Here is an 11,645-nt window from a genome sequence, read left to right as displayed (position 1 = left end):
TTTTTTTTTTTTCTGGACATGAACTTGTGACCTTAACAGTAGCACTGCAAAAAAAAAAGCAAATGTGCTAAGCACTTTGCCAGAGTAACCTTCCATGTAGACTTTTCATCTTAAATACACACGACTGAAAACAACTACAATTTTTGGAAAATTATGTACAAACCCAATACTTCTTTTGATTACATATAAATACAAATTAGCTATTTTTCCTAAAAAGTGGTTATAATAGTAAATAAATACAAAATAAATCTGACCATTATACTTCATGTGCTGGGGTTGAACCCATATAAAATGTACAACTAAATACATTTTAAAATCTTTAAGGAATAATTCTCTGATTAAAATATTTTTCCCAACTTCTTTTCGTAGATATAAATATATTTTCAAAATAGCTGTGTTTTTTTTTTCTCCATTCCATTCCATAAATAAAGTCTTCATTGGGAAATATTAAAGTGTCAACTTGATTTTTTTTTTTTTTTTGCTTTTTTCTAAAATATATATATATATATTTATTTTATTTTATTTTGCTGTGCTAACGACACCCACAACCCTCGACAACCATGTCCTGATAGTTCTTTAATACCACCTTTTCATTCTCGTCAAGGTACAACATGGAGATGGCACTGAGTTCCGTTGGGACACAGCACGCCTTGGGAATCTTAGAGTTAACTGAGTTGACCAGCGTCTGGACGATGGCGTGGTTCGTGGAGTTCAGGTGATCGGCCAGGGGGAAAGGGCACTCCCCGTGGCAGTAAAAGGCATGATACCCCGGGGGGGCGACGATCCAGTCATTCCACCCCACGTCACTGAAGTCCACGTACAAAGGGTGTCTCTTACAACTGGACTTGAGGCGTTTCCGCTGTTTGTGTTTTGCCTGACGCTTTTCTCTTTTGTGGAGAGGGTGTCCTTTCCCATCGTGGCCAAAAGTTACCAGCAAGGGCCTTCTCTGTGACCAGCTGTGCTCGTCTTGGTGCAAAGACCTGCTAATCCGCACGTGCCTCTTGGAGACCCCGTGGCTGTCCTCTGGGTGGGCCACCTCCACCACAAACCCGTGGTTGGCGAGCCCCTGCGCTGTCCACCTCATCACGGCAGGGGTGACATCAAAGCTCTCCCACCTGCTGGCATTCTGAGTCACCAACCTGGTGTCCAGAAGTCTGGTCACGGGGAACTCGGAGTTGGCTGTGGCAGGTTTTATAATTTCATAAATATTAATTCGGTGATGGAAACTGCTATTGTTTTCCAAAGTTTCCTGCATCTGTTCCCGAAAGACCTGAAGTTCTGCTGAGGTGATAAACTCCTCAGTGGGGATAGAAGTTAAATTAAAGAAGAATCTACGGGTTGTTTTTCCACTCATTTCTGGCAATTCTTCCAAAGATTCTAATTTAATATAAAAAAGTGGAAAAAAAGAAAAATCATTCAGTAAGGCAAGTATGACAATTTGATTGTATATAAGGATTTATATACATCACTTCAGGGTTTGATTTAACATATGTAAAAATCTGCAGGCAGAAAGTTAAAATTTCCCCTTTAGATAAAGAAATGATCCTCCCTTTTCTATACATTTATGTCAATATGCACACCATGAAACAAAATTTCACAATTCACTGTTACGTGTTTAATCTAATACGTGAATACTGCTTCCAGGTGGCTATAATAATGGGGGAAATGGTGAAGCATTTCTTTGGAATTCACAGACTTTAGGGCAAAAAAAAGTCAGCACTATAGTTAGTAGAGGTCTAATGAGTGAGGATTTGAGGAAATTATTGCATTTCTTAAAAAGAAAAAGGCTTTAATGTCAATCCCTTAAGCAGTATTCTAAAACATTACTCTGCAATTTAGATGACTTACAAATCTCGATATACAGATTTCAGTTTCCTAATTAAAGACTCTGAAACTCAACATCAACGATGACATTTTGCAAAGTACACCCTACTATTTTACTCAAAAGTCCAGAGACAAAGGCATTTACAGGGATCTACTTCTTTGGAAACGTAAGGGTGGTACTAGGACACTGTAGTAATTAAGGCTGGATGATTTCAAGAGAAATAACTTCCCAACTTTGTCTGTTCTCTCACCTCTTTATGACCTCAAAAATCAAAATCTCATTTCAGATGCTTTTGGGAAAAAAATAATTCTCTTCTGTTTATAATTCCTTTATCTTAAAAAAAAAATAAACCATATTAAAAATATACACCTATCCAATAATAGGCTACAGGATACAGATAACCCTCCCCCCACTTTATAAAAATCTACAGAAATGCCATTATGACATTCATGATGTAAGGGATAATCTAATTACAGAATAATCATTTTATATCTATTATCATTATTTTAAAATAGCCATTTAAGTGGGCTATTCATAAAAGTTTTTCCTTATTTAAAATTCCAGAATTTCAATTTTAAGGAGTACTGCTTGTCGAGCAAACAATAAAATATAACATAGCACCTTGAATGTATAGTCTGCAAATCATCAAAGGTACACATTATTATTAAATTGATAGTAAACAGCACTAGAATTTGGGATATTTGGGTTTACTTTCTTCTAGCTTTACCACATCCTGTTATTTCACTGTCAACAAATTTTACCTGCTTCATTCAGGATCCAACCTGAGTGCTAACAAAATCTATTTGGCCATGTCATCACCATAAGAGGAAACCATGTTTTCATTAATTTTCTGGTTGTATTTCTCCTGAACCAAACAGCTATTCATTGTTCACAAAATTTAGACACCTTAGCAAAGGATAATCACTTCAGATCGCTCACTCAAAGGTTCTACCTGTGTAAACCTTCATCATCAAAGCAACAGTCATCACTGCAAGCTAAGGTCAACAGGGGTGGTTTATACCAAATTATGGAGGAATGCTTTAATGAGACGTTTCTCAAACTTCAACCTGTGTGCAAAACACCTATAGGACACCTTAACTCTTCAAATGCAGATTCTGATTCAGTGGGTGAGTCTGGGGTAGGGCCTGAGATGCAGCATTTCTAGCAGCTCCCAGGTGAGGTAATGCTGGAAGCTGGTGAACTGCCCTTCGAGGCTAAAGGTTTTAAAGAATGTTTTTCATATGCAAGTATAAATTGCCAGGAACATATTTTAAAGTGCCTTTTTGTTAAATAATATAGAAATGAATAGACGAACCATTAGCGTTGGCCAAGGAGTAAGACTTGAAGCCAGGGGTGAGCAGCCAGACTCAGAACAGAAAGATCTAAAGCTCCTCTCCTTGGACAGGGAGACCATCAGGCCAAGAAGGGAGTTCCCCATGGTCCCCTCAAGCCTGCTAACCCGCACCCGTACGGATACCTTTGGAGAGCCGCTCTAAACCCCGCTGCTGGCTAATGGTACTTCGGGCCAGGCACTATTTTTAAAATAACCCTCCCACCAATCAACCAGAGCTCTCCTCTGTGGCTCCGACAAGTATCAAGGGTTGTGTTTAGCCCCTTCTTTCCTTTCCTCCCTGCAATTCAGGAGCCCTCTGATGTTTCCCCTGAAGGCATTCTTTCAGCAGAGAAGCCACCAGCTACCAGAGAAAAGAAGAGTGACCTAAAAATCAGCACATCCTTCAGACACAATGACACAAAGCCAAGGCCTAGACCCGGGCAACTGACTTCGCTGATCCCAGCACACCTAAAAGCGCTCTCTCTTCTTTTAAGGAGAGGAAGGAACGGCACATTATCCAGGGCCTTTGGGGAACAGCTGTATTAACAAAGGTGCCCAGAGAAATCATACATACACACACACACACACACACACACACACACACACACACCCAGGAGGAGGATGAAGGAACAATCTCCCAGGTAAGCACGAGAGACAAGTAAAGAGGATGGTTATAAAAGGGGCATTAAATAGAATAATAACCCTCCAAAAGACTAATATGAGACTGAATTATATAAAACTGCCATCATTCAACTGGATTTAACCTATAAAAAAGCAGTTTCATGTGCTTCAAAATCTCATTGGAGGTAAGTGGCCAAAAGGATAATCACTTAGCAAAGGAAAAAATTACACTATTAAACATTAACAAGTAATGTGAAGATCCCTCTCCAACTTTGCAGTTTCATCTCAGTCAGCCTAATCCCTGAAGGACCACTATCCCTCCTTAATACAAAGGCCTCCATGACAAGACCCCTGACTGCAGACTCTGGTCACAGAGATAAGTCAGAAGGTCACAGGAACCCCCAAACCCAGGAAAACAACTGACCAAGGTTAGGGCACCTACTACCCTCTCCTTTGATCTTCAAGGGAACATGAATTTTTTCTAGAAGGTAGAAAAAAATCTGAACCTTTTGAAATGAAGTAAAGAATCTGAAAATCACCACATCAAGCCTAGGGATTCTGAAAATATGGAGCATTTACCTAAGTAGGTAATGTATGCTTTTCTAGAGGTATATACAATTATTAATTCTCTGTAAATAAATAACCCTTATTGAATAAGCTGCACTTGCCAAGGGATCTGAGGATTCCAGCCTATCTTAGACATGGGTTCTTGAACCTCTAAGTTCTTATCCAAATAGATGGAGCTATGGCTGCAAAAATGTGGGAAAGTAAAGAAAAATAAGGCAACAATGACATTTGACCTCTCCTCCAAAAAGTGAAGTTCTAACTTAATCATCTATGCTGTCAATTATTCATCTACATTCGAAAAGATGAGATTGAATTCCCTCAGCTAGCCTAGGTCCACTTTGGCCTCCTCTTCCCTAGACCAGCAGAGAATAGGACATAAAGAAACAAGTCATCACGATAATGACAGCAAGTGTGCTGAATGGTTGTTTGTGCCAGGTCTGGCACTAAGAACTTTATATGAATTACCTTATGACAAATCAGTTAGAGAGGAACTGTTACTAGCTCCATCTTGTAAATGAAATAGTTGGAGCTCAGAGAGGTTATGTGACTTTCCTAAGGTCACAGAGCTAGTAAACTAAGAACATAGCTATGAACTTGAGTCTACTGCAGCTCCCAAGTTTCTGGCCACTAGACGGCACCATCTAACATAGGGGAGGAGTCAAAAACGCAAGCAAAAGTCAAAACCATTTGAGGCAGATTTATATTTAACACAATGATAACCGTAGGGCAAGTTCTGTCCCAGTTAAAGGGATAGAAATGGTGGAAGAAGCAGACAGAACAGAAAAGTAAAGCAGAAAAGTAAAGTGGCAGGGGCCACTGGGACATACAGATCTTGTGTGGAACCACTGATATTTTGTGACTGCCTGTTTGTCCTACAGTATGACGAGGACAAGTTTTGCTGAGTTTTAGCAAAAAGTGAGTTGTCATTACATTTTGAGAATTTTGCAACACTCTTTAGACAAAAAAATGTCCATTAAGAAAACAACAATAAAAACCTGGGAAAGTTCTAGCAAATCAGTAAGGTTGGAAATCACTGCCCTGAAATAAAATGAAAGTAGTGGAGAATAATAAATAAAGTTTTCCAAAATATAAAATAATGGTTAGAGAATTGATGTATCAAGGAGAAAAAAAGCGATAAAATACAAAAGGTTAAAATGAATCAGTTAAAAAAACAAAGACAACAAAGGAGATGGCAGCTAAAAGAAAGAGCATGGTCGTGGTCACCAACCCTGATTTGGCCTCTACCCACTCTCTTAGCTCCATCACCTTTGGAATGATCCAGGGCCCTCTTATTGTTGCTTATTTGGTGAAATACACAGAGGGGCAAATCTTAAAAAAAGACAAAATAGCTCCATGAGGAGGGATCATGGGGGAACAGAGAGGAACCAGTAAAAAAGAGGCAGAATGGAAAACATAAGTGCAAGAACTATCTCTGGGCACCAAAGCCTCAATCTCTATGAGCATTTCCAAATAGAACGCCTGTTCTACCTAAAGGGGGCCTTTCACAATCACAATGAAATACCTGGGGACACTGGGGAAGCACCCCAAGTGAGCACTGGTTTGGGGGGGTGTATGTGTCCAAATCCTTTGGTTGCACTGGGAATCTGTGATACCAGTGCTCCATCACAGAGCAGTGGTTGTTTCTTGAACTTTCTTTTTAAATGGATATTTTCAAGAAAATTACATTTGTGGGAACAGGGTTAATCTCTATTTCAAAGCTTCAGTCATAGAGGCAAATAATTCAGTTATTTTGGGCAAAAAGAGAACTGTGTCCTTCAGAGTCTGGAGAGCGAGCATGTGGTCCTTCCATATTCCAATCTGACAGGAAAGAATGAAGATTTTTTGCAAGGCCAATAAAGTCAACCAATTTCAATGTGTTTTTAACTACAACCAAAACACAAAACACTGTTTCCAGTTGAAGAAGTGATTTTTCTATCCTCAGTGGCAGTTCCGAAGCACTTTTTAACAACTCTGAAAAAAGAAAATTTTTTCCAGCGCTTGGGCTCTCCCGAATAAAAGCCACTGGAGAAAGGACTAGACAAAGCTTAATAGGAGAAATGACAACTGATAACTTCTGTGTCAGATCACCTATGATGTGGACCCATTATCTTCACACATCGGTTGAAAGAATGCCATCATGATACTTCTTGTCTTGTATTCCGCCAAATTACCCAGATCCCACCCGCAAATAAAACCAACAGGTAATTCTTGTAATCAGGGCCTTTGGTCCTTTACCAAATAAACGTCCACAAAGGCTCTAGGAACCAAATTCTGCTCTTAAACCTGCAGCCTTAATCACATGGTTTATTAAAAGATTTTTTAGTGTCATGCATGGATGTTTTATAAACAAGAATGTTTACAAAAACCAAATTCTGGTTTACGTAAAAATGAAACGGTCTTCAAAAAAGGGTAATTTGTAGCTTAATGATTATATGCTAGTCTTAAGAAGAAAAGAAATGGGTTTGTTGAAACTTGGGGCAAACATTACATAGCTTTTTTTTATTATCTAACTGCATAAAGATCTGAAGTTATTGCAAGTTGATTTTAAGCAAGTTGGTAACTTCTGCACTATTTGGTGCATAACATTTACACGTTTAAAGACATAAATTCTGACTTATAAACTCAAGCATGCTATTTAAGTTAAAATCATACACTCCAATAAGTTCTAGCCTGTTTAGTTTTGGTCGAGCCACTTCCAGAGGAAGGAGAAATATGCAGACTTCACTGATGGAATCCTCATGCAACTGAACGTTTTTAGGTGTCAAATGCCTTAAATGATCTATCTTCCTTTAAAGTTCTAAGAGACATACACAGTGCCTTCTTGGCCTTAAAAATAAAGTTCAGAATGGTTTCCATGCTATATCTCCAGGAGAGGTGGCTGAAATAGCAATTCTTATTACTTTTCTATCCAGAAAAACAATTCTAATCAGCAGCAGCTGGGAATGATGAGCTGGATCTATAATCTCCCCAAGGTGGTGATGACAGAATGTACAGGAACAAGAACATTTCTGCATGACAACAGACAACTTCTGCTTTCAGTGGATGAATCCTGAAGGAGTAAAATGGGATCTTATTTCCTTTCAAATATGATTTCTGCTAGCAGAGAGCACCTCACTTAGAAATGTGCTGAAAAATGAATTGATTTTTCAATTCATGTCCCCTTCATTATGTATAGCTGCCTTGATGAAGTCCCTTTTGTTATGTGACCGGCCTTTAGGACCCCTTCCCACTATCAATTGCTGTTCTCACAAGTATAAGTTCTCCTTCACACTGGCAGAAAATGCCTGGCTGTGACACTACTGATTTGTTTATATCAGAGGGTAGATTTCCACTTGAAATTGACCACCTCAGCAAGGCAAGGCAAGAAAACTGGAACAATATCCCAGTTGCCTGATATCCTACAAGTGGCTGCTCTGTGATATACAACTTTGGACCATTCTCTAGAACTTGAACGAACCTGGGCTCGTTTAGAATGTGTTAAGCCAAAGGAACATTTAAAAGTGTAGAAAAAGAATTGAAGTGGAAAATATTTTTGACCAATTGCCCTAAGAACTTGGGTACAACAGATCTCACTAGCTGCTCTAAGACATTTCAAATCCACTAAATGCCTTTCTGATGAAACAAGCATAAATATCCTACCTTAGAAAAACCACATCCAGTATCATTAAAGAAAAAAAACCCACATTTCAATGCACATGAAGGAAAACAGGCAGTTGCTGCAAAAGCTTTTATCTGAAGGCTAGCCTTGTCTCTACTCCGGAGTTCATCTCAGATTTAAGCACAAGACAAGAAAGTCATTGTGGAAACAATAAGATTGATTGTGGAATTGATCTCCCACGAGGATTAGATAGGGATTTGAAATATTCCAAACCAGGTCCAGATCTACTGTAAATTAGAAAGACATTGGAGCCCTGGGCTTTGATTTTTCAATACTATCTCTGAAAATTCTGCCCTTGGCTCTGTCATGCTTGAAACCCCGGCTTAAGCAAGAGAAGCAGATTTATAGAGCAAAGGCTTCCAAACAGACCTAAAGAGATCCCAATCTGCCCCCCTCCTTCTCATTCTTCTCCTATGGAATTCTTGCACGTTTAGCTGACTAGGGGCAAGCCTTTTGCCCTCATGTTCCCCATCACTTGATTTCTCTCCAGTTCCTGGAGGAGGAGTCGCTTTTCTGGCTGCAAGCCAGGAAAAGGGTGCAGATTTACCAAAGGGGAATCCCTGGCTCTCCCGCCACACAGGCAGTGAGTGAATGCCAGGTTCGTAAAGGTTCTTACAGAGGCAAACATGGAAACGTCTGCAGCGCCCCGGCCAAGCTGCCCTTCCAGGGACGCCTGCTGTCTGCCCACTGTGGGGCGCTTGGCTGGACGACTCCCCGCCCCCGTCTCCGCCCCCGCGCCCCGGCTCCAAGCCTCACCTTCGTGGTGGAAGCTGCGCACGGTGTTGGCGAGGCTGGCTGCCCTCTCCAGCCGGTGGTCCGGGGCGGGCGCGCCAGGCTGGCCCGAGTGCCGGCGGTACAGGTCCAGCATGTAGGGGGGCACCACGGCACCCCTGCTGGGGGTGGGTCTCTGCTTCAGGCCGAACATGCTAAGCAGCCGCAACTCGAACTCACTCAGGACGTCGTCCGAGGGCTGGGACGAAGACCGGCCAGCAGACACCGCGAACTTCCTCCGGCCCAGCTCGGGAATGAGGCCGGCCGCAACGCCCAGGAGGACCTGGGGAAGCAGCAACGCTAGAAGACAGCGGGTCCCGGCCACCATGGTCGACCTGAGGACAGGGCCGACGTGAGTCACGGAGTTCTCCGCCCAGCCCTCCCCCCTTCCGCCCCCGCGGTCCCGGCTCCCGCTCGGTCCCCTTGCTTCCTCCTCCAGGGTGCCCACCCCGCTGACAACACTCGCGGAGACACTTCAGAGGAGCTGAAGCTCAAACGTTTGGGAGAACGGAAGACCTTTAGTTCCTGAGCCAGATGGATTTCCCCCTCCCATTCCATTCTCAATCCGTCTGACAAGATTTGCCCCCACCCCACCCCGCGTCAGTGACTGTCACCTTTTCTTTCTGTGACACGCTGACAGCTTGTGCAGGGAACCTGGGGAAACCACCGTTTGGTCTCACACCCCTCCGTCCCCTAAACTAACCCAATCACACAGCGCTCGCTTGCATATAAACACTCGCAAATGGTGCATGTGACTTCCTTAGAGGCACTGTATAGAACTTCCTGATACACACACACGGTCTATAACTTCCAGAGCCAGTAAACTCAAGGGCACAACTTCCGAAGTCACTTGCAACCTGTGGCCCACGTCTCTAACCTTAGAGGTGTCAGGGCAGGCCACTCCATCCCCGAACCCCCTCCCCCCAATGCAGTCAAAATACGCAGGTATCTTCATAGGATTACGTAGATGGCTAATATCTATTAATTCCCGTGTCAGCACAAGGTGGCACGAAAGAACTGCCCCCTCGCATTCCTGGAAACAAACAGGGAGAATCCCAACTTCTAATATTTTCCCAAATGGGACGCAGCTCTGAGTACAGAGAGCAGGTCTCCCGGAGAAACTTGAAAAAGTCAGAAGGGATCGCCACGGCAAGGCGTATAGGTTGGCAGCTAACGGGTGAAATCCAGGGGCCACCCTCTCCAAGGGATTTCTTTGACTTAAAAAAAAAAAAAAATCATCTAAGTGTTAACAACAGCCCTAATAAAATGCCGAAAAGAAGGGAGGGAGGAGGGGCGGAAGAGTGCGAGCCGGGAGTGCAAAGCCGACGGTCGCCCGGCGGCGGTAGGATGGGGGCATCCCCGCAGGAGCTCGGCTGCACGTGGACCTGCTCTGTTTACGTCCGGCCCAACCTGGCCCCGGGAGGGGCTCATCCGCCGGGGCCCCGCGCCCACCCACAGCCCCGGCCTCGGCCCCGGGCCACGTTGTCTACCTTTAGGAGACCGCAGACCGTCTAAGAAGCACGCGGGGACACGTCCATTGAAAGAGCCTCCACATGGAAAAAGCTCTGGCTGAAGGACCTGGCGCAGGGACCGGGTTCCCTTCCTTCGCCTCCTCCTTCTCCTCCCGGGTGCCGGCCGGGCAGTCTCTCTCCGAACGCAGGGAACAGCGTCTCGGGTCGGGCCCAGCGGTGGAGTGGAGGGACGGCGGGGTTCGCAGGCGGCGAGGCTGGGTCCGCTGGGGCAGAGGCACCGGCGCGAAATGGGGAGCGCAAGTTACTCTCCCTGCAAGTTCAAGAAGTCTCCAGCCAAGTGCTGACACACAACAACAGCGAGCAGGGGGAGGAGTGCGGAGCAGGGAAGGGAAGGGAGAAAGTAAAAGCTGGTGCTGTCGTCGTCCTTAGGAACCAGAGCCCGCGGGACGCGTGGCCCCGCGGGGGGCTGGCTCCGGGACTCTGGGGGCGGGGGTCGGGCGCTCCGCGCTAGCTCCGCCGGGGCCCATGGCTCGGGCCAGACATCCTGGGAGACGCCGGGTCCGGGGAAGGGCGCAGCGGCGATCTCGGTGCCGGGCGAGTTGCCCCCCCGCATCACTCTGCCTTCCTCCAGCGCACCCCCATTAGCGCTAGCCAGTTGAAACCACCGCGGCTCCGGCGCTCCGGCGTCCTCGGGCTCATTCTCCAGCGAGTCGAGCCGAGTCTCGGGCCGCCGAAGCGGGTGGCCGCGCTCTCCCCTCGCTCTCCTCGCCCCCGGGCCAAGCCGCTGTGCCCTTTGTGGCCAGCCTGGGGTCCGATCACACCTCGGCCGGCATGTCCCAGGCCCCCGAGCTCCGGCGGGAGGTGATCGGCATCGCGGCGCTCGGGCTCGGCTCCCGGCTCCCCGGCGCTCTGCACGCCGGTCTTCGGCTCCGGCGCGGCCCGGGCAGCCGAGGCCACGGCGCAGAGGCGCGCACGGCCGGGTGCTCCAACCCGCGCAGGGTCTGCGGGCGCGGGTGCCTCGGAGCCCGCAGTAATCCGCGAGGCGCTCGCCCCGAGGTCGTTCGGGTGGGCGGCGGAGCCTGTGGCAGCCGATGTCCGGCGGCGGCTGCCAATCCCCGGCCGGGTGTGGGAAGCGGAGCGGCGGGCGCAGCGCGAGCCGGGCGCAGCGCGGCGCGGCGGGGCGAGGACTCCGGCGGCGACGGCGGCGGCGGCGGCGCCGTGGCGCGGCGCTCGCGGCTTTTAAAGGGGACGCCGCCTGCCGTCTCCCTCCCGGCCCAGGCCGAACACCTCCCCCTCGGTGGCGCGGCTCGCCGGGGATCCCCGAGCGGGCGGGAGCAGCGCGCAGGGGTGTGGACGGCGCGCCGGGGCAGCCGCGGCGGGGTGGGGCCGAGGGCGGGG

General features: G+C 46.4%; 1 protein-coding gene across 1 annotated transcript; it reads right to left on the bottom strand.

Moving 5' to 3' along the window:
* Positions 1-402: 402 nt before the first annotated feature.
* On the bottom strand, positions 403-11,186 carry BMP2 (bone morphogenetic protein 2). The gene is made up of 3 exons (XM_059896124.1): positions 10,266-11,186; positions 8,761-9,110; positions 403-1,377 (listed from the first exon to the last, which is right to left on the bottom strand). The coding sequence occupies exons 2-3, from the start codon at positions 9,101-9,103 to the stop codon at positions 533-535; spliced, it is 1,188 nt and encodes a 395-aa protein (XP_059752107.1). The 5' UTR covers positions 9,104-9,110; positions 10,266-11,186; the 3' UTR covers positions 403-532.
* Between the last annotated feature and the right edge of the window lie 459 nt (positions 11,187-11,645).

Source organism: Balaenoptera ricei, chromosome 15 (genome assembly GCF_028023285.1).
Source record: "Balaenoptera ricei isolate mBalRic1 chromosome 15, mBalRic1.hap2, whole genome shotgun sequence".
Taxonomy (NCBI): Eukaryota; Metazoa; Chordata; class Mammalia; order Artiodactyla; family Balaenopteridae; genus Balaenoptera; species Balaenoptera ricei.
The sequence above is the reverse complement of the archived record's forward strand: the minus strand, read 5'-3'. Positions and strand labels throughout refer to the sequence as shown.